This window comes from Lepidothrix coronata, unplaced genomic scaffold (genome assembly GCF_001604755.1).
Source record: "Lepidothrix coronata isolate B3197 unplaced genomic scaffold, Lepidothrix_coronata-1.0 Scaffold89, whole genome shotgun sequence".
In the NCBI taxonomy this organism is placed as follows: Eukaryota; Metazoa; Chordata; class Aves; order Passeriformes; family Pipridae; genus Lepidothrix; species Lepidothrix coronata.
In genome coordinates, this window is record NW_016690269.1 from 695,665 (window position 1) to 719,134 (window position 23,470).

The 23,470-nt window shown below is 38.5% G+C and overlaps 2 protein-coding genes across 10 annotated transcripts in view; one reads left to right on the forward strand and one right to left on the reverse strand.

The window, feature by feature from the left end:
- The window catches only part of CUNH9orf3 (chromosome unknown C9orf3 homolog), a 159,267-nt gene extending 153,043 nt beyond the window's left edge, over positions 1-6,224 (forward strand). For 3 of the 4 annotated variants that reach the window (XM_017821177.1, XM_017821178.1, XM_017821179.1), the window contains one exon: positions 349-460. The gene's annotated coding sequence lies outside the window, so the exon portion shown is untranslated. Of the gene's footprint in view, positions 1-348; positions 461-1,370 lie in introns of those variants that run through there. The other variant, XM_017821180.1, reaches the window with a different exon arrangement.
- Positions 6,225-10,280: 4,056 nt separating this feature from the next.
- Positions 10,281-23,470, reverse strand: part of FANCC (Fanconi anemia complementation group C) — a 64,106-nt gene continuing 50,916 nt past the window's right edge. For all 6 annotated transcript variants that reach the window (XM_017821182.1, XM_017821184.1, XM_017821186.1 and 3 more), the window contains 6 exons: positions 21,403-21,502; positions 19,465-19,540; positions 18,574-18,655; positions 15,171-15,342; positions 12,392-12,592; positions 10,281-10,596 (listed from right to left, as the gene is read on the reverse strand). In XM_017821182.1, the coding sequence (XP_017676671.1) occupies positions 10,453-10,596; positions 12,392-12,592; positions 15,171-15,342; positions 18,574-18,655; positions 19,465-19,540; positions 21,403-21,502 (775 nt within the window). In that variant the 3' untranslated portion in view covers positions 10,281-10,452. The remainder of the gene's footprint in view (positions 10,597-12,391; positions 12,593-15,170; positions 15,343-18,573; positions 18,656-19,464; positions 19,541-21,402; positions 21,503-23,470) is intronic.

Consider the following 23,470-nt stretch of genomic DNA (forward strand, 5'->3'; position numbering starts at 1 on the left):
AATGGCCTGAGGTGGAAAAGCTGCCTCAGTACTGTTTAGAGAACTGTGTGTGGTTATGTAGCACAACACACATTATTGCTCTGGGAACTTGCCTCCAACATCATGTTCAGAGTAACCTGCTAATAAGCAAGAGAATATGCTTCCACCATGAACCCTCCCCATCCTCCCCAGCCCCTGTGGTAGCTCAAGGACACTGCAGAGAACAGCATTTCTTAACTCTGCAGCCACAGCCACACTCTGCTGGTAACCTGGAAAACAACTCCTTTTGGAAAGCTGGGGCAATCTAGAATGCACAGATATTCCTTCACCGTGGCAGAGTAATAACTTTAAATGCTGTTTCCGTTGCAGGAAAGATCACAGAGAAACCCTTTTAATAGATCTGCTTCTAAACCCCGATGGTACTGGGATTTGACTGACCTGGAACATCAAAGGAAGGATTTTGTGACTGCTAAAACAATCATTTGACAGAAATATTTACCTTTCTGTATTTCCAGAGGCTCACTGTAACTGAGACCACATGTACACAAAAACTACACACACATGTGTTACTCTGGCTTTAGGTGATCCTTTGATTCAAGATATTTGGGGTTTGTCCTTGGTCTTTGATAATACAGCCACTCCAGTTTGCAGATACCAAGGGCTCTTGATTTGAACAATTTATGCACTGCAGTAATTTGGAGATTCTGAAATTTGATTAAACTGTATTGTATACTTAAAATTTTGTTTGTAACTTCTTTGTCATATTAAAAAATGTCTCACATAAAATCAGCAGGAGCTGGGATGGGACTCGGGAGATTAATTAGAAGCATAAATAATCTGCGGAAAGTGACCTACCATCATCCTGGTGAAGGGATGGGACTGAAGGAAAAACAAAGATCAGCATTTTCTCTCTGTGATGTTTAGGTTAAATTTTACCAGAAATGTCAGCCCTGTTTTCTGAAAGTGTCTTTTATACCTGATCAGTGGAGCACTACACTTCTAGAAGACATTTTAATTGGTCCTTTCAGAGAGTAAGAATTTAAAACACAAAAATCTGTGAACATATTTCCTTTGTACTCTATTGTTTTACATAAAATGATCTTGTAAAAATAAATATTTTTTTTCAAGTATGTCTAGTTCTTTCCACTGCACAGTGGTTCAGCATTCACAAACTTGGGAAAAAGAATGACCCCATTTCTGGTTTTGCAGCAGGAGAAAAGCAGCTGAAAGATGTTAGTTAATGGATATTAACAAGAAAAATTAAATGTGGTAATTTCTTTTAAATTTTTGTTCTCAGCATCTAAAGTAAGAGCCTGCCTCAACAGTGACTTCAGCACAAAGGGTACAGTTCCTTTTCACCTCACCATGTTTTCTGACCTCTCCCTTTCCAGGCTTACAGTGTCAAAACCTGAGTGACGGGACACTCAGCGAGTTCTTTCAAGTGCAGCAAGAGTGAGGAAATTGTCCAAGAATGGCCCAGACACCACACTGACTTCTGTGGTCACACTCAGAGATGGAGCTCTGACAGGAGCCCATTCAGAAAAGAGTTCTGCTTCATTTCACAGGTTTTTCTGCAGAGGCCACCAGCTTGCTTTTTGCTTTTTCCATTGTGTTAGGGAAAAAACCCAGAGCTGGATAAGACTCTTGCATAAGACACACAGAAATTAAATACACTGCAAGCCTCTTCATAGCCACTCCTGTTAAAACTACTGGGCGAGTAAGGCACTCCTCACCTCTGTAAATATCATCACATTTGGTTTCTTTCAAAACAAGCTACTTGCATTTTTTGTTAATATTGAGCACAGCAGTAGTTTGTTCTGTTTGCTGCAGCTGTTTCAGCCTGTCTCAGCAGTATTAACTTGAATATTTCCCTCACCACAACTTTGTGATCCATCATTCATGGTAGCAACTGAGAAAATGAACAGAAACTAAAACACTAACACCAAACAACCTAAAAAATGGCAAAGAGGTGGCAATCCTGGCCCTTTATCAGGTTTTATAGGGCCTTTTGTTGCTAATCCAAGCACTGTGAAATACAGTAAGGCTTCAGATTAGGAAGAAAACTAAAGGCAGCATTGAATAGTTCTGTGACCACAACTCATCATGAGTAAGAGATAATAGGAGATTCATGTATGTATTATATAGTAGGGTCATTATCATGATATAAGCATTTCCTTAGTTTAAAATCCTTCTGAATCATGAAAAAAACCACTGGAAGTGAGCCACAGACTGTGGCAATTCTACCCTGAATAGCACTAGAAAGTCCAGTGCAGAAGGCTGGACTATCTCCCACATATCCCATCAGGCCACCATCTGGTTGGGATCGGGGTGATTCTTTTCTGGATGTAGCTTTTAACTGTAAAAATGAATCTCAGATGAAATTAAAACTGTATCCATACAGTTAGGCAAGGGTCACCATCTATTGTCCTGTGCCACTTACTGGGTCACTTCTTCAGAATAAAGGTAGAGCACAACAAGGGGTGACCTGGCAGTCCCTTGGCCCCGCACAGGACATGAATTCCTGGGCACACACGTTCTCTTCGAAGCCCAGAGTGACACAGACCACTCTGCTGACGGCTTATTTGCTCTGCAGCTTTGCTGGGAGGTGTTTGCAGCTGCTGCTGTCTCTATGCTTTCTCCTTTAGGAGGGAATTAGCTGTACCCTATTGTCCATTCCTCACACACAGTGGGGAAGGTCTGGAAGCAAATCTAACCAGAAATGCAAACTGAGCGAGTGGGCAGCTTGAGGAAACAAGAAGGCTTAAGAAGCCTAAAGAAAACCCTATTCCACAACACTGATTCTTAATATCTAAATGCAAATTAATATATCTCTTGGTCTTTATAATGAATCTTGTGGTCTTTTAAAGCTGTAAAATATCTAGAATTCATGAGTTATGTTTGATGTCTTCCATAACAGGAAAAGATTTTAACAGACACCTGAGTGCATTTCTGTTCTTGCCCCCAGTCTTCGATGCCTAGATTAGTAGTAAAATAAATAAATAAATAAATAAATAAATAATAAAAAAAAAAATAATAAATTGCAAGAAAGGACAATGAAGCAACTAAATAGAGGGGCCTGACTCATCTAGAATTTCACCACAAGTATACTGAGTTTAGGCACATATACAAAATACTTTAAGTTAACATAGACACTGACATGGATATGTTCCTTTGTTTCTGTGGGCACAATATGCTGGAAAAATTATTTTAAAACTTACCCTGCTGCCAGGCTGACATCACTGAAATATGCCAGTGTACAAAGAAATTGAGACATCTGTACACTGCTTGGGAGATTAACTTCATTTGTCTGCTTGCTGTGGCTTAAACTGAGTGCATATTATCTGCACAAAATTAAGGCCTGATTCCTGGTGCTTATAGCTGCCAGCACAGGAATTTGCTCTAACTATTACCTAAAAGCATGCAGAAATTGCAGTTGTGCAAAGATTTGCTTTTGCATGGTAATTTATACATAGGAAACAGAATTTAATTTTCAGCTGAGCATTGCAGTGTATTAGCAGAGTACCCCAACAGCACCACCATGCAAAAGCCTGGTTTGCTTTTTGCCCCACTGTGGCCATGCCAGCTCTGCTGGTTTTGGCACCCTCTGAGCAGCAGCTGAACATCACTGCACACTTTGTTTAATGTAGCTCACTTCAGTCATCTCTGAAAATTCCATGTCTGACTGCTCCAGGCTATTCCTCTGGGCCTGTTGGGACCTGTGTCTCTCCTGACACTCGCTCTGGGACATTCCATTCATGAGCCCGTGGCTGCTTTGCCACTGTCATCATCCCCAGCCCTCCTGACTCCCTCTGAACAGGCTGCTTTGAGAAGCTGGTGTTTGGCACCATAACATATTTCACTTCATCTTTAATCTTGAAAGGACAGTGGTCATCATCTGCCACACAGAAAAAACCTTTTTTCTTTTGTTTTTTAACCTCAGGTTGTTACATCACAGCAATGTGTAACTGTTTGGCAGTTGTCTTGTATCTGGTAGTAAGAGTTATTTGCTTTACAACTGTACCCCCTTACAGCCAACTCTTGCAAATACAACAAAACTAAAAATTACAATTTGCCAGCAACCATCTTACTCCAGTCTGCATCTGTCTCTTGGTGTGCCCCAAACTCACTGATTTAACTGCCAAACAGGACCAATCAAAGTTCATTCCAATTTACTTAATTTCACATCTGAAAAGCACTATTACTTTTTCTTGTTCCCTAACTGTAGGGAACCTCACTGCCCCTCATTCTGCCTTTCACATGCCCCTTCAGCCAACATTTCCCTACATGTCCTACAGCCCTGGCATCCTCCTTAATTTCTGTTCCCAGAAGTGACAGGGCAATATTACTCCACAATACTGACATCAAGATTTTGTCATTGCCACCACTCGAGCTGAAACTGCCCATCATTATCATCTTTTGTTCCTTTTGACTATACAAAGGCTTTTTAATAAGCTCCCAATTTTAGTTGAGGGAAAAAATTGTTTCTCTTGGCTTGAATATAAAAAAGATGCAACTACATGACATAAATGCTGAACTCTTTCCTTCTTTGCATGAAGAGTCAGATGAATAATCACAAGATTGTCAGTTTTATGCACAAACAAGAAAGCCCATCTACTGACATTTTATGGTTCCTACACACACCTACCCCTAGCATTTGCCTCTCCTTTCTTCAGTCAAATCACTGGAATAACAAGTTTCCCACTTGACAGCTGGGAGGAAAGAATGGGAATGGGGAATCAGTCATACTAAGAAAATAGTAAGACCAGTCTTTTTTAGTTCTGAGGGTACCTGATTCTCTCTTTTACCATGTTGAAGCAATGCCAGCACCAGCTGAAGGAGAGATGTGACACTGAGAAAAGCTCCACACAGCAGAACGAAGGTAAATGCTGGAAGTTGGTGTATTTTTAGCATTATATTTTTGCATCAAGAGCTTTCAGCATCAAAACCACAGGCTTATAACATGCAAAACCCAAAATCACCAAAAATTATACCCCTCTCTGTCTTGAAATACAGCTGTTAAAGACTGTGGTTTCTGGTTATGTTTTAGAGGTGGTGAGGACCCACTGCTCCCAGTGCAGTCAGGAAGGAGGAGCTTGCTCTGTGAATGTCTGAAAAATCGGAGCTAAACTGTCTTTCAGATTCACAAAAGAAAACTGAATTGATAGGAAAATCATGGAAGTGGCACAACAACAGGATGTTGTTGGCAATCCTTTTCATATTTTCTTTAAATAGATGTGGATTGCCAGACTCTGCAATGCATTTTGAAGAACTGTCCCAAAGTAGAGTTAAAGTTTAAGTGGTGGACAGTTACCGGCCTGTTCAAATGCATGATTTTTGAAGCAGAGAGGAGACAGCATCAACACCAAACTCTCTTCTTCTTTCATTTCTCTCTGATAACAATTAAGTTTGGCAAATCTGAAGAAATCAGAGCAGGGAACAGCTGACTTACAGACTTATTGTTAGATGTAAGTATATGAATGAAGGATCTCAGTAGAAAAAACAGATATTCAACCCATGTGTGATTTTATATGCAAGTTCTTCATTCTACAGTGTTTATGTAAGTTCAGGGTATTCCATTCTAAAAATAAAACCAACAACAACAAAAGAGATAAACTGGCTAGATCTATCATTTGTACATTCAGCTTGGATCCTGGGCAGAAAGGAAGAGAAGAAAAAAAAAAAGGTAATGCTTCTGCCTGAAGAGTAACCATGTCTGAGAGCTTGCTCTGCCAATCCAGCAAGCAAAGAAATCAAGATCAGAAAAACTATGATGAAAAATAGTCAGCAGCTATCATCTGAAACCTTTAAATCCCAACAGAATTATCTTTCCAAAACAATTGTTATAGCTCAACTGCAAGGTTTGGGCTTGACATTTGCTCAGTATCCACTCATGGCCTGGGTCAAGCCAGTCAGAGAAAGCAACTGCAGCAAGTTGGCCTGGGAGGTGTGTGGTGCAGGGTATTGCTGAGCACTGACCACTGTGTTCTAGCAGAGAAGCACAAAAGAAAGGAAGGTTGAAACTATCATGTGAAACTGTTATGTGGGTTTTGCAATGCATTTGAAGAAGAAAATCAGTGGTTTATAGAGACAAGATTTGTCCTTCTGTCAAGTCTCCAGAAAAGACAGTAATGGTTCTGCCTACTGGGAATCCCCAAAGTGCCTGAACTCGCAGACACACATCATGGCCATATTCCAAGGCCTCACTCCTCCTCCATGGAATGTGATACTGGCTTTTCTTTCTCTGTTCACAGGCATCTGAAGCTGATGTGGAAGTGCAGCACAGTCATGAGATTAAAAGCACTTAAACACTTACTGGTGGCTTCTACAGGGAATGACAGTACACAGGGGAAATTGAATCTTCAAGCTACCATTAAATTTGGTTTGAAATAAAAAAGCTGAAGTCCTGTTTTCAGAAAACTTATAGATAGTAGAAGTCATGGCATCATCAGACAAAACCAACAAAAGTTGCTTTCTCATATGTGAAATATTAACAGAACTTCTAACAGTAGCAGGCACATGACATATTGCAAGAACCTGTTTTGGAAGCCTCAAAATAAACTCACAAGTTAAGAAATAAAATCAAAGGATCAAGGAGTGAGTAAACTGTACATACAGGTTAACTGGCACATACCCATGGGAAATCTCAAAGACAGTGTATTTCAGTATGTTTGGTCAAGAATATGTAAAAACATAATCTCTTCAAGATGTCAGTGTGCATCTGCAGAAGTTCATGGGCCTAACAGATATTTTCATGGAAAAGGATAGAAAAGAGAGGGTCATTGTTCCTATCATCTCACCTAATCTCAGAGGGGAAAAAGGGTTCTAGCACAGAAGCTGGTGGGGCTCAGTGACAGAGCTTTAAACTATCTTGGCTGGGGGAAAGGGACAAAATTTGTATCACAAGGAAAAACTGTATCACAAACTTGCCAGAGGAGTGGATTTCAGCAGGCCCTCATATGAATACTGCTATGAATTAAGTGTGGGATGCCTCTAGCACTACAGTGGTTTAACTACTGGTGTTGCCCAGCAAAACATGTAGATTGCATAACGAAGTCATTGCGGACTATTGGGAAAGTATAAAAACATGGATGCAAACACATGCTTGGTGTTCTCATGGAGGACTCCTCCCAGAACAATCCAGGGGTTGACTTTTCAAATGTGGGTCTAGTAGGAAACTACACTTCCATGTTACAAATTATCACCTTTCTACACACTTCTTATATCACAAGAAAAACTGCATTTTAATTAGCATGGCATTTTTAGCATGAATTACATATTCACTTACTACTTATTCACAGAGAACATGAGTATTTTATTCTGTTGTTAGATAATACAGCAACAAAATGGAGTAAACCTGGTTTAACAGTGTTTGTTTAATAACTGCAAGTAATTTTTGCTAGATGTTTTATCCTAAACTTGTATAATGCTAATTTGGTATTGTACCAAGCCAAACACACCACACTGGCATGAATTTCAGCTTACCAAAACTAATATTATCTCACTTGCATCCTCAGGCTGTTTATTAACACCTCTTTGCACTTACAGTGCTGTGAGTACAGAAACTTAATCACAAACCCTAGAAGTAACTGATTAACATGTTACTGCTGGTCAGCTAAATTGCAGTATCTGACAAGATACCTGTTCCTATAATACATCACAAAATAAAACGTGTTCTGCTTTGTACTGGCACTGTACTGAGATATGGATTAAATGAAAGCCATAGATGTGGTCTTTTTTTTTTTTTCCCCTCTGAAGAAAATCCACAGAAATCACCTGGCCCCATGCTGGCAAGCTTGCAGAATTCAAAAAGCTGTAACTTAGCAGCCTTAGACTGGAAAGAAGCATAATCAACAAGGAAGTAAAATTTACTCTCTGTGTTCTTATTCAAAGCAATGCCTTGAAGCAGAAGGATTTTGAACAGTTCTCTGTGCTCAGTGCACATCCACAACCAGGGTGTGACCTGGAGACAGAAGGCCAGGGAATGAGCTACTGGAAGCCTGATTTCAGAACTCGTTGGCTGGTTCAGCATAAAAGTACAACCCTGAGGGCTCCAAGGAACATTTACAGAAAGCAGCAATTACAGAGGAGAAGAAGCACATTGGATGGGCAGTGCAGGAGCCATGACATGAGAAATCCTCCATTACTCAGATCTACCAAATCACCGCTGCCTTCCACTGGCAAACTAAAAAAAGTAGCTTCAACATCCCACAAAATCACAGCTTCTATCAAAGTTAGATCATAATTCAAGCACTGTGAAAGAGCAAGGAAAAAGAAAAACCAAAGATTTAGAACAGGAATGCTAAATAGAGCAAGAAGAATGCCAGTACACATGTATCTGTTTTAAGTTACAGGCAGCATCAATTAGGTTTCTTCTTTAAAGCCTCCTGAAACGAGCAAACTCTCCTTATAATATTTAAATCATGCAGTATTTCTTAAGAAGCCGAACACGGGAAAATGAGAATGCGCCGATTCACTACTGATTTTGGGTTTTTTACTGCATTCACTGCACATTTCCTTCCTCTTGAATTGACTTATCCCTATTTATCAGGATATTGATTTTTATATAAGAATGTTTGAAGAATTTTCATGCATTTTTTGGTGGAAAAATAAAAGACAGTACAGTGAAAAGACACAAAAATTCCCCTCCAAAAAGTGTAATACATATCTAAATAAAATACTCATATCATCCACCTAACCAATGTGCAAGAATCATGTATTGCAATTCTTTGCCAATCCTTCTAAGTAGTTAATATTACATATAGACATACTATGGAGAACAGATAACCAAAGAGCCCCACATCCAACAACCAGATTAGAAATTAAACAAACAAAAGAAAAATCATTGTTCCTTTGGATTAAAATTTTAGATTATTTATCATTCTAGGTTGAGACTCCACAAGTGTTTCCACTAGACAAATACCTCAGAGTTTGTGATCAACAAATAATTTAGCAGAATCCCAATGCTTTTCAGGTATGGTGTTCAGGGAACAGAAAACTAGGTTGCTTGATTTTGCTTTTTTAGATATGTATGGCTATCAAGAACAGAAAAATTGCAACATATCCTTTCTGAATTTTCATTTTGAATCAAAGGGAAAAAACCCCTTCCTTCACAAACACACATTATTTTACTTCACTATTAGTGAAGTAAAAGTATTTGCTTTTACTTCGCTAGCAAACCCATTGAGAGGGCATGGAACTCCTGTGGGATGACTCACTAAGAACAAAATTGTAAAAAATCAGTCAACAGCATTACAGAAAATATCTTTCCACAGCCAAGGGACACTAAGTACATATTTTTCTTTTCCCTTGCTCAAAAACAAATGTTACATTCAAAAAGCTGTATTAATTCAAGATACATGACTCTGATTTTATATGCAAGAACAGTTTTCCAAGTAGTATCTTTGAACACAGCACAAGTTTTGGCATCAAACCTAAGTAACACACTAGAACAAACTATTGAGGAAAGTTGTGATCCTCTGTTATTACTATTCTGCATGCTTATTCTTCTGATTAAGCTTAGGAACAGGTTCACAAAACTTCTTGGGACAAACACTTCCCCAAAGGTAAAAAAGTAAGCCATTGCTCCCTGTTTGTGCTCTTTGTAGGAGACAAAAAACCTAAACAAAGAAGGAAGCAAACTACCTCTGGACACAAAAATGAAGGCAATGATTTGCACCCATATGCTCCTTTTAGGAAATTTGGCCCTCAAACTGGAAAACATCCTTATGTCTCTGTTGTGCTTGCCCTATTTTGTCTGAATAAAAGAAAAGATTCCTTGAATGACCAACAATAACATCAGTCATGGCACACTGTTAAGTGGGCTCTATTGTAAGCAATCTTTACCTGCAGTATCTGCTGACAAAGACCAGCTATTGGAATAGTACTTTGCAGTGAACACTCTCCTGTGGAAGCTGCAGTACTGAAGAAAACACATTTAGCAAATCTGGAAGAAGTTTCATTTTGGAAACATTTTCAGAAAGAAGGAAAGAGTTTAGGAAACGTCACTGACTTCCTGAGAACGTGGAGTACCTTCACCATGAATCACTTGAGACCATCGTGGGTTTCATAAAAGCAAAATTATACAACAAAACATTTTAGGAACAACTTACCAATCAAGCAATTGGATATGGTTTGCTTAAAAAAACCCCCACATCTGTGATTTGGGAGAAAAACTGATCCTCAGCCAGATAAGCAACAAGGAGATGAGTGAACTGCTTTAACTGATGTAGGTCTCATGTTACAGAAGGTGTTCAGAACAAAATTTTCAACTATTATGTTTCAAAAGATTAATATTTCCAAACAACAGGTTATTTTAATATATAGATGAGGGAATAGGAAATTAGGAGATATGTTTATGTATGTGTCTCTCTACCCTTAGTAACCTGCGGTGCAAGATGCTAATGGAATTCTGACAGTAATAAATATAGATAAAGATCTGATTTGTTGGCTTGATAAATAGATGATATTAAAAATCTAAACTTTCAATGTAAATTTTTGAAGAAGTTCATTCAGCAGCTTGACAGTCCTCTGGTTTCCTTCTCCATGATGTTTAAATCTGTATGCAGTACGGAGAAGAAGGCTATAAACTTCCTTGCTTGTATCAGTTGTCTCAGTAATCTGAAGGAAAACAGAGAAGATGGGACATAATGCAATTATGTTGCTAAATACTAAAAATTCTCCATTAATATTTACGACAAAACCATAGATTTGTCCCTCACCATTGAACATGTGAGAAGCAACTTCTGCCCAAGGCATCTCTTTTCATTCACCTTAGTGGAACTGAGCAACTTTGAGATTTTCTACTGTTCTCTCAAGTTTAAGTGAAACAAATCAAGAGGTCAGAAACTAGTTAAAGGAAACACAAATGGATAGACAGTGTAACCATTTCTAAGTTATCTCCAGAGAAAACAACTAAAAACACATGAAGGTTCTGCGTGTGTTTGGGGAGACAATTCAATTCTGTAAAGCTTTCAAACGTAAAAATAAATCCCTCCCCCAGAAGATGACAGAATACCAGGGAAAGATCCTAAGCTGCAATTTTTGCAGATCAGAAGGGACTTTACTCCTTGTTATTTGCTGTGTTAAACCTGAAGTTTACTATGCTAACCAAAACCACAGCCATGCACCCCAAATTAGTTCGACACCATTCTGCCTTTCATATATTGCCTTCAGTCCTTTTCAAATCACATGGAGAGCCTTGCTACACATTAATGATTATACAGATACAGTCAAAATTAATTAGACTGACAAACTCTGGCCTACAAGAGCTCACAACCACCCTGCACTCAGTTTCGAAAGTTATGTTGCTTTCTATGAAGAAGCAAGAGATTGCCTTTGGTCTTTCTGAAGAGGTTTAAAGTCACAAGCTAGTACATTACAGCATCACAGCTCAACAGCTGCACTACTCAAGAGAAACTAGAAATAGTAGGCTGTAAATATACATATCCCTCCCCCCAATTTTATCACTATATTCTTATGCTTAGAAAAAAGTTGTTCATTTTTAAACTTGCACCTAAAGTGTGAGAATTATCTTAGCCCTTCCTAAACAGAGAAATGTTTTGTCTGTTTACTCAGACAGCTGTATCATAAAATCAGATGCCTTACACATGCCATATACCCTATAAAGATAGAAGAGCACTCTGCTGCTGAAAGGAAAACCCTTTGGGAGTGTTAAAACTACGCACTGGCCCTTGCATAGGAGTCATGAACTTCTTCAAAGAATATAGTTTTATAGTTAAGAAAGAATTATTAATCTCACACTGAGATAGCACTATCTTAAGAGACACAAACACATTTTGAAGTTTGCACCAATATTCCTGAAGGCTGTCATCAGCAACAAGAAGATACTGTGGCAAGTTTCCAACCTTTTACTCCTCTTCAGCTTTTTTCACACCCTAAGAGACACAGTCTGAGCTCTTCGTTCTTTCCTTCTCTCTCAGTTACCACACTGTTCTCCTCATTGGCTTTGCTAAAGCACCAGGCTTCTCTCACATCAATGCTAACACCTAGTAACCACCTGTTCTACCTAATGGAAAACAGTGAGAAGACAGTTTCATCATCTCTGCAGTAGCTGGATAATTTAGGGAGTGATTTATTATTGGAGAAACAACATGTTTGCACATGCTATCTTGCTATATGTAAATGAACTGTAGCTATCTCTTAACTGCAAGCTACTATTTCAACTATTTCTTCATCTGTATAGTCAGGACAGCAACCTTTTCAGTGAGATCTTATCAAGAAGTGAATGGAAAACATATTGACTGTAGCTGAGGTAGATTTGTAGCAGGTTGGGTATAGCTGCTGTAGTCATGGTCTTCTGTAATTCTCTGTGTTTTCTGTATTGAAAGGTAGAAACTTAAATCCAAAATAGTAAGATATATAACCTGAAAAAACAGAAAGAAGAAACACTCACATGGTAAATACATTCCTGGGCAACCAAATGTCCACCAGATGAAAAGAGCAAAAAGTTGGTCAGAAGATGTGTCATGAGATGCTGGTTCCAGCACTGCTCTGTCCCCATTATCCTGTGCACAGCAGCCTCCAGATCTCTGAGAGAAAGGTCTTTACAGCTGAAGAGCATCATTAGATGATTGTAGACTGCTTGAACTTCTACCTGTAGGAAATAATTTCAAAGGATGCAAGATCCTTTGGGATCTTGCAAGATTCCTTTGGGAAGAGTAAAGGTCAAATCTGTGGTATTTTTCTTTTGGATTTATTCACTGAAAGGAAACTGAATCCTTGGCAGAAACTACCCAAACATGAAAAGAGTTTGAATTTAGCTGGGAAAACAGGGAAGGAAGGGCTGTACACATTTCTTTTATACTGAATCACATACAGAGAGGTGGACAGAATGGTTTTTTTTATTTTCTTTGGTATTACAAATGAAGCAGACAGGCATCAAGCCAGGATTTTACCTTTTTTAATAATTTAAGGAAATGGAGAAAATCCCTCAGCAGAACATGGTCAGATTTTTGCATTGTGGGAAAAAGAACAGAGGCTCCTCAAGGGCTCATTTCAGCATTGCTGCTATAAATCACTTAAATCCCCATGCAACCTGACCTCAGCTGATAAAATGTTATGGTAAGAATGAAGTTTTTTCTTCTTCCTGTGTTACTTGCAACTTATGTTTTTATGTTGTGAGTTAGCCAATAAAACCTAATTTTTAATGAAAGTAGGAAACAGAAGATTTTGGCACCTACATAATGGAAAAAAACTATAAGCAACTACTGCAAAAAATCCTAACAATAATTCTGTTCACTGTATTAAAAATGAACCAAACAAACTTGTAGAACAAACACAAATGAGTGATTGCTGGAGCAATGGAAAAACACACCACTGCATACCCAAAGGAAAAGGACACCTGTTTCTCAACTATATTCATTGGGACAATTTGTTTCAGACATTGACCCACCCCTTTAATAATTTCACATCAAACAGTCTGAAAAAGCTGCTACTCTTGAATTAAGTGCACAAATAATACCAGAATCTACAGAAAGATAACTGGAATTCAGGATTCTTCATCCCCCTGTGCATCCTGTGTGCCAGCAACTGCAGATGGATGGCAGAGCTCACGTACCCCAGGAGTCTCATTCTTAGTGCCAACCTCCAAGTATTGTTCCTTCAATCTTTCAGAACCTAAAGGTATAAAAGGACTCCAGCAAATTCATTGAGAAGCCGAGTATTTAGTCCTGCACATATGAGTGAAGTCTAGTGAACAGCAGAAGTAGTTCCTATGCCACCTTAATCCTTAACTGGTGAGTGGTGCAGGGGTTCAGGTGGAAACCACTTCATGTGACAGAGCTGAGAGCTAACCTGCCAAAGGACAAATTAAAAAAAAAAGCAAACAGCTAACTATAGGCAGAGGCTTTGCATGAACTGTGGGAATGCCTCTGAAGTGGCCTGACCTATGGGGGGGGGAAGGTCTTAGTTCAAGTACCTAAGAAAAGAATGATAATGAACTGAAATATCAGACCTGTGGGAAAAGATGAGTAACTGCATGGGTTGTCAGTAGAAAAGCTCCTTTCTCACTAAAGTTTGTCATATGTTATGACAACTGATAGAATAGGGGACAGCCAGGGAAATTATTTCCTATATGGGACAAAGGGATTTCATTCTTTAGGGCTGGAGTTAGAACAATATTCCACACACTGATCTGCACCTGTAGTGCTTCCATTTCATCCACTCATGTTTATTGCTTCCATATTGCCTTCCTTCCTAAAACTGCGTTCTAAAGCCAACCCTGACTCCTTTACTTCACCACAGCTCTAACAAAACTCTACTCAGCCAACATCCCAGACAATAAGAAACTCAAGAGAAAAAAAATTTACAAGTGATTGATTGGGATATGATCTTGTGTTTGTAGTGCCATCTGGGTGGTGAGAGGGGGAAGAAAGGAAATAAAATATTGCATAATACACTGTTGTACATGGACCATTAAACATAAAATTAAAACATATTTTACTATTGTTGTGTACTGAGCTGCATTTTTAAATCAAACAGAACCCATTTTCAAATTAAGGAAAACCAGAGAAGTTGCAGCCAGATTCTGAATCTGGGCTTTGTGGATTAGATTGCTTAGGCTAGATCAAACTTGCATAGTAGGTTTAAATTAATAGGTTTCAAGTATTTGCATGCACACACAGACACACAGCACTCTCTGTGCAGTGCAGTGCATAAGGTTAGAACACTGTTCCTTCTGTCAGAAACACAGCATATGGGAGTATTACCTACTTATTACATTACATGCCAAAAACTAGTAAGTATATGTAAGAGAAATCAGGATAGGCAAGGTTAGGATTCAAGGCTGTGTCTGATAAGTATCTTTTCTGCTTCAGCTGCTGTGATTTCTTGTGTTTCCTTCTCAGCAGATGCCACAACACAGGAATGCTGGAATCCGCCACACTAATTTAAAAAATACCATCACCGGGGTAGTTTTACTTGTGATTAAAAGCACCCAAAGAAAGCCAAGAAGGTGCTAATCTATATAACATACTTTCAAAAGAGGAATAATGTTTTCTAAATGTCACAAGAAAATTCAAGAAACATTATCTTTCAACTTCTCCACTGCCACAATTCCATGGAGACCTTGTAAAGTCAATACCTTTAATTTTTCTGGTGTGCATTATTTGTTTTATAGCAATAAGACAGACTATTGACTGCTTATTGCCACTTATTGTCCCTACATCACCCACCATTGCCTGAGTCCTTTGCTGATTTTCATTCTGAGGACAGTAGTAAAATGCCAGCAGCCACAGCAAAGCATCTGGTTGTACAGCAGCCTTCAGCAATTGTTCTGCTGCAATATCCAGCCATTCTCCAAAACAAGTAACCAAATACCAGGTTTCAAAAAGGTCAGTGAGAGAACTGGAAAATAATGAAGATAAAATTAAGTATTTCTCATTATTTGACATTTTTAATTATCTTAAATTGACTGCAAAGGGTGCTGCCAGTTGACTTTAAAGGAATCTTTGAACTACTCTTCAACAGACCTCACCTGCTTTGTACTGTTTACTCTGAAGTCAGGATTTATCTGAAGTGATCAAGTAAGACACACACAGTGCTACCAGAGATTAACTTTGGCAGCAGAGCAGACTATCCACAATCCATTATTCTAATAAACTGTGACAAACTACTATGTATGAAAATATATATAATAAAATTAAACTCTACTGTTTATACTCTCCAGTTGAAGGATTTTCTAAACTTTCAATCATATCTCAAGTATTACACTCTAACATACTGTTGCCTTCCACTTTGTTGCTTTCCAGGGTTATTTGCTGGTTTTTGGTAATTTATGGAGCACATCTTTTTTCATAATTCATGAGGAATTACCTTTAGATGGACTAAATATAAAGTTTTAAAGGATATTAATCTCCTGACTCTTAAAATTCATGTCCTCTTTAATGAAAATTTTGAAGGTGTTTACAACAGGGTTATTGCTGTAAGAAAGGTGAGAATGGCCTACCTCTCATCTCTACAGTTTCTCACATGCACTGCTCTAAAGTTAGAAGAGATTAAAGACAAGAGAAGTAATGCCATGCAAACTAATGGCAGGGGTCTGAAACAAAAAGTTAAGCTATATATGGAAGGACAAACAGAAGGACAGCTAGGAGATTAAGAACCAGGAACAATTATTCCTAACAAATTTTGCAAACTTGGAATAGATGTTTTTCTTATGTTTTATTCCTAGGGACTCCAAAATTGCTGTGCCACCTTTCCCAGGAAACTCTAAGAGACCATCACATCATTTGGGGAACATGACAAGGTCATAGCTTTATCTTAACACTTCCCTGTACCATTACAGTGCCTGTTTTGGAGTCATGTACCCTCCACTTCTGACCCCACTGCTATTTCTGCCCTCTCTGTACTGGTACCTGTGTCCCACTGTTGTTGCCAAAAGTGGCCCTCTGCTTGTTCTAGACTTGCCCCCACAAAAGGTGCCTGAGTTGATTTCTGGTTTAAAATGTCATATAACACTTACTGTTCACTGAGATGACTACATATAATAATAAATCTGTTGATTAGAAGAACATAGAAAGCACTTTGTTGTAAGATTCTTCCCCTGGACTCAGCACTGGTGAGGCCACCCCTGGAGTGCTGTGTCCAGCTCTGGGCCCCTCAGTTCAGGAAGGACATGGAGGGGCTGGAGCAGGTCCAGAGGAGAGCAACAAGGCTGGGGAAGGGACTGGAGCACAAGTGCTGTGAGGAGAGGCTGAGGGAGCTGGGGGGGCTCAGCCTGGAGAAGAGGAGGCTCAGGGGAGACCTCCTCACTCTCTGCAACTCCCTGACAGGAGGGGGGAGCCAGGAGGGGGTAGCAGCAGTAGGACAAGAGGGCTGGGTCTTGAGCTGTGCCAGGGGAGGTTTAGGTTGGAGATGAGGAAGAATTTCTTTCCAGAAAGGGTGCTCAGCCATTGGAATGGGCTGCCCAGGGAAGTGGTGGATTCTCCGTCCCTGGAGGTTTTTAAGGTGAGACTGGATGTGGCATAAGTGCCATGGGCTGGGTGTTGGATCAAGGGTTGGACTTGATAATCTAAGAGGTCTTTTCCAACCCAGCTGATTCTATGGTTCTCTGATTCACATTTGGTGTAAAATAAGACTGCTGAAAACCAATCTATATAACAGAGAGGATGGGATATAAGAAGCAAGAAGATATGCTGTATAATGGTATTTTTTTCTTCTCTGCAAATCTTATTAAGTAGAAAGCATGTAGAATCAGGAATAAAGCAATAAAAGAAAATTGAATGCAGTTTCCTCATGGATATTAGTATTTAAAAATCTGTTAGATCCATTTTCTTTGTAACTGAGAGGGGTTTGATAGAAAACGTTGTCACAAGAGTTCTAAAGGAACTAAGAGTATATTCAGGCAAATACAATATATTCAAAGTAGTGTACTATGAAAGCAAAGGGGGAAAAAGACAATACAAGCTAAGAAAGGGCTCATAACAGAAGGAGAACAGACATGCTTATATTATTGTAATGCATTAGGATGGATGTATTTGTTTTATTTATTTGTTCTAAGCTTCAGTTTTGTGTTTCTTTAAGAAGCCAGAGTCAGCTCCTGGTCACATTCCAAGGACAGAAAGATTTGACACACTTCAGGGACAAACAGGCAAGACGTGGCACCAAGCTGCAGCTCATACAGAAAGTGAGAAGCTACAAGCAGACAGTCTGGCCTCAGAGGGAAATGAAAAAAAGCTTTTTTTCTGCCACTCGGCAACAAAGAAAAGCCCCCATGAGTTAACTGAAACCAAGCATGGTCACAAGTATCCTTTTTCCAGGACACAGGGAGACAGCTGGGTATTTTGTTTTGCAAGTCTGTTAGGCCAAGGTGTTCTATGTTTCTTTTGAAATATCTCAAGTTTTAAATCAAAATTAATTTGGTTTCTTTGAATTTAAAAGCTGTTTAACATTCTTTGGGCAGCCCACTGTCAGAACAGAGCTAAGCAGACTTGTATCTGAGCTCTGTCCGAGTCACATCTCATCACACTCCTGATTAGAAAGCATTTACAGGGCAGCAGCACAGAGAAATATATGTGTTTTTATTCTTTTCATATAGACCCCTACCAAAGCAGAATTCATGTAGATAAACAATATCAGTCACAATTGCAACTATTTGGATAATAAAAAGAAAAAGCCAAGGGCAACAGGTCAGAGACATGGAGTGTCAGCTCAAAGAATAATGCAACAATGATACTGCAGTCTGGCAGGCAGATATTTATGAAAACAATCAAGAAGCTTGAAGTTTGGATGTTTCCACAACCCTGCAGAAAGCCAATCCCAGCTTCTTCATCAAATAGTTTTAAAAGTTTTCGGGGAGAAGTGGGAGAATACGCAAGTAAGCATTTCCATTATACACCTAGTTATTTGTTGAAAGGAAGACAAGATTTTGTTTATTCAGAGGCATATTGGTCAGGTATATAAATCCTACAAAGTTCAGGTTCAGTAAGTAATCTAACTACTATTCTTTAAAACAAAGCTCCCTTTAGAGAATAATAAGAAAATGAAGAAATGTAGCCACTAAAGACTTCAATTGACATGACTTTTTGCAAGGTAACATGCAAAGGACAAAAAGGTAGAAAATCTTACACTGCTTACCTAACGTTTGTATCTTCTACTAATGCTTTGAGCATATCTGAAATGTTTTTCAAGTGTTGAGACCAAGATGTAGTTGGGAGTTCTGAGGATGGAGGATGAAAATAAAACTTTTAAAATCCTAGTCTGTCCAACTAGGACATAACAGTGAAACCAACCACATCAAGCTAACTTTAATGTTTCTGCAACTTGATTCAGTTAGCACACCAAATTTAAGATTTCATTTTAAATTTTCCCATTTTCAACAATACCTATTGCTCTGTTTCATAGAACAATTCACTGGCAAGGCCATGTGAAGAAGCACAGCTAGGAATATTCAAATGAGGTTGATGTTCCTTTGTGTAATTGCTACCTCAATATTAAATCAGTGGAGTAACATTCTCAGAGACTCTTGTACTGAGCTTAAATTATTGTTCATAAAAAATGGAACTATGTCAAAAAGTGGTTTCTTGATGTGTATGAATGGAAAACCTGAAAAAAAGTTGGGTTTGCAGTCTAAAATATCAGCAGAATTCAACCTTCAGAGACCAACAGAAAGCCTCTTTCTTGTAATAGACATATGAAATTTTTCATTGCGACAATTACTTATAAGATAAGAAGATGTAGTACATAGATCCCAGTAACATGGCTTAATTCCTACACAGTTAGGCACTCTTTCTTTGTCATTCACTTCTGGTTTAGTTTTTGTTAAAGTTACATCTGTAGTATTGTTACATAAGAATTAGATGTTCCTGCAGAAAAATCCATTAAAAGAATATTGTTGAAATTGCTAAGTCAATCACACCCTATTTAGGAAATGGCAAATCTTTGTCTCCATCCCTTTTAAAGTTATTTTAAGACATATCCAGACCATGCAGATTGGTATAGCTGCAAATAGTTCATGAAGGAACTTACCAGAGGGACGTCTGAATAAAGCTCTTACCAGAGGCTGGTGATGGCAAGGGAAGTACGCCTTCAATGGGAATTTGTGCTAAGACACAAAATCATTATCTTAACTGGTTTCTAGTCAGTTTTCAAAACAAAATCACAGTCAACAATCTCATCTAAGGTAGTAATTAACAGTACAGACTGAAGCAAGAGAACAGAAAATTGACACCATATTTAATTTTAGGATTTTGCATAAAGAAAGGGGATATTTAGGAAATGCTTATGAAAAGTAATTATTTTAAAAGTATATGCATCACAAAAGATTCAGAGCATGGAAAAAAATATGACATTTTAATAGTCCTAGGCTTTTGCCCTGTAATCACAAAAGTCTTCTTCTTAATATGCAGAGGTTAAAAGAGATACTAATTAGTTTAAGTTAATTTTCCAGTGTAAACAGATTCATGGATCATATTAAACTAAGAACTAATAACATCTATAGAATCTGAGGACTTTATTGCCATCTGTTCAAAACCAGAAACCTAAAATCCTTAGGATCTGACTCAGTACCAGGTAGGGCAGTCACAGGTAACAGATTTGCCCTGTATTTATCTGGGTATGTGCAATTTTTGTCCTGTCAATGCTGGTTATTGAGTAACTGAGTAACTGAGACAAGCTGCACCATACCTTTAATCTTTTTGTTCTGCAAACACTTACTACAGGCACATCTAACATGTGGCATGTATGTGCAAGTGCCACATGGACTCCCTCTAAGGTAGAAAGAAAAGCAGCTGAAAGGCCAGGCCCAGAGGGTGGTGATCACCAACTACCAAGAGTACAGCAGAGTTCAATACTGGGCCCAGTCCTATTTAACATCTTCAATAAGGATCTGGATAGAAGGGCAGAGAGTTCCCTCAGCAGGTGTGGTGATGACACAGAGCTGGGAGAAGTGGCTGGTATGTGAGAGCATTGTGCCGCATCAAGCAAGACAGCTGCCTGAAGCTGGAACACAGACCCAATCGCACTGCTAATTAAAGACCAGTATGTCCCAAATTACAAGAAGTCCCAACATTTCATTAAATACCATCTCCCCCAAAAGGTGCAAAAATCAAAGGAATTGGAAATTTTCTTAACTCTAAAGTGAAAGCTACTAAATGACAGAGTACTTTCCAAACTTGCATCATATGAAATGGAATTCAAAAACCAAACAAAATGGTCAGGATGTGAAATTACAGTGTGACTTGGGAACCTGAAATCAAGTTTGCAACCTATAAACAAGGCAAGACCTTTTCATACCTGTATTTTGAAATTTAAAACCAAGAAACTGATTTTGCTCTTGTTTAAATTAACACATCCAAAAGTAATTCAACTTAATTCAGTTCAGTAAGACCTGTACAAAAATGTGTGCAGAAGAAGAGATACTAAGCTGGGAAATCTGAAGATCTAGACCAAGGAAAAGTTCTGGGAGGCCAGTATTGAAGACCAGAAACTGAAACCAGTATGTATTCTGTGTCTTTTATCTCCTGAATAGACAAATATGACTATTCAGTATCTTAATTATTTAGGGGACTGAGGATGTGGTTGTTTTCTCTGCTTCATTTATTATCGGAGACCCTGCTACTGCAGAATAAAAAACATCTAACGTTTTTCATCTTTTTTTTATCAAAGATGGGTGCTTATGATCATGTTCACTCTACAGGCAGAAACTTCAGCATCAGGGGAAACGAGCCTGGCTGCAGGAGTACTCCAGGGTCAAGTTAGGTAAACTGCTCTTACATATTGGTTTCACAATATAATTTTATGCACAGGTGAAAATGTTTGAACTGAACTTCAGCATATCTATGCAGCTGTAGAGAGATGCTATTATGTATCTCATTATATTCAGTTACTTCTCTTAAAATTCTTCATTTTCTTGTGAAATTTTGTATCTTCTCACTGAAAAGAAGTTAAGAAAGAGATCTTGACTACCTGCTCGTTTTGATTCTGACGAGCCTCAAGGAAGAGCTGTGTAAACACCTGTATTATGGTCATAACTTCTGAAGCTCCATCAGTTTCCAGCAGTGCATTCCTAGGCATTGAAAAGTTAAAATATGACAGATCAGATAGTTAGTCTGCCCATCACATCACTGTTAATCGAAAGGAAGAAAAAAGGTATATTCTTTGTATGCTGTAGGTTCAAGCTGTGTCTGAGCTCATTACAGAAGTGTGGACACTAACAGAAACAGTAACTTTGTAGGCTTTTTAGATTTTATTTTTAATTAAAAAAAAACAACCCTGTACACAACTCCAGCAAATAAACTAGATTTAGTAAACATCTACAACATATATGCAGACACACATCATTTACCCTACCAACAACAACTTTATTAGTCAAATCTGGCATCTGAAGAGTTTTACTGAGTTAAAAGCAACTATTCCCATGATGAGGTTAAGCATACTTTAGTGTTTTGTGGGACTGCATCCCATAGGCCACTCTAGAGTTCAGGAAGGTGAATGCTGGAACTGGCCTTCCATAGTGCATAAGAACCTTGACCAAATGGAGCAGAAAAAACCATGTGGGCAGCAATTTTCATTCTCTTATTTGAAAGACATCTAATAGTAACGAGAAAAAATGTTCAAAGTAAGTTGCCAGCAAGAGATGTTTTTTATTAGAGAATTGTTTCATTCCTTCCATAATGATCTAAAAGATATGAAGAGCTAACAAATTACTGTAACAGATAAATTTTACAAACCTACAGGCAAATATAATCACTGATGCAAAAAGAAGAAATGGTACACAGAAACTTAAGACAGTTGTAGGGACTTCTGTATAGCCACACATAGCAAGAAAATATTGGGAAATAGAAACAGAAGTTAATATCCTTGTGATAAAATAATTTAGCACTATTAACCTCAATAAATGTACACAAATAGCAGGAGAAGTTATTCCAGAAAAAGTCACAACGCTTAGATCCACACTTCTAACAGAACATTAACCCCAAAAATAAACCAAGTTTTGTGCCAGCTATAGAAACCTAACAGTTTCCAAGCAAGGAAGAACAAGTTCTTTATCAGCACTTCTCTAAAATCTCATGTGACTAAATCTAGAATAGTATCTTAATGTCTGCACACCACTTGATAATAATTGGAAGGATATCAGAGAAATACAACAAAAAGAAACACAAAGCTGCATAAACCAACTTGTCTGCAAAAGCTAGGTAACATACACAGTTTGATGTAAATACCAAGAGGACTGGAAACAAAGTATTTTTAAAATATATTAAGATTTCAATATCAGCAATATAGAGGAATAAGCACACTATGTAGAAACAATTCAAAGCAAACAAGGGAGCAGGAATGTAAGCTGAGCAAGAGGAAAACATGATGATTTTTTAAGACAATTTGGAACATTAATAGAAGCGCAAAGTTTTATTAGGAAACACTGTGCTGGACAAAGTCCTGCATTAGCTAAGAAACAGCAAAGAAACAGCATCTTATCCACTTCCAGTATCTACCAAAGGCAAAGGATGCAAAAGAGTTATGTAGTCTCATGTTATTTTTAGAAAATATTTTATACACCATGACCCTAAATAAGCCAAGAAGCTTGAACAAATTTTGTCTCCCTGGACCATCGCAATATGCAGCCTCAGCCTAGGACATCAGCACAGGTCCGTTCAAGTGCCATCTACTTGTAAGTGCATCTTGCACTGGGGAAGTGCCTGGTCTCAGCTCCTCAGGGAACACTCAGCTATGTGCAGACACAGGGCCACAGCAACAGGAGGGACTGCAGAGCAGCAGCTGCCAAGCGCTGCCACTCTCAGAACACAGTGCTCTGCAGTTCCTACAGCAGACTCCTCTGTCAGTGCCTGCACAAACCTGAGCATGCACGGACACACAGACACCCTCAAACACACGTACCTGGGAGCCCTGTTTGCTTAAGAAGGTACACACTTGATGAACAAAGGATGTCAGTCACTAAATACATTATTGTTGTATCAAATCTGTAATACTGATAGACCTGGCAGTAGATCTACTTAAAAATAATAAGTATTAAGTC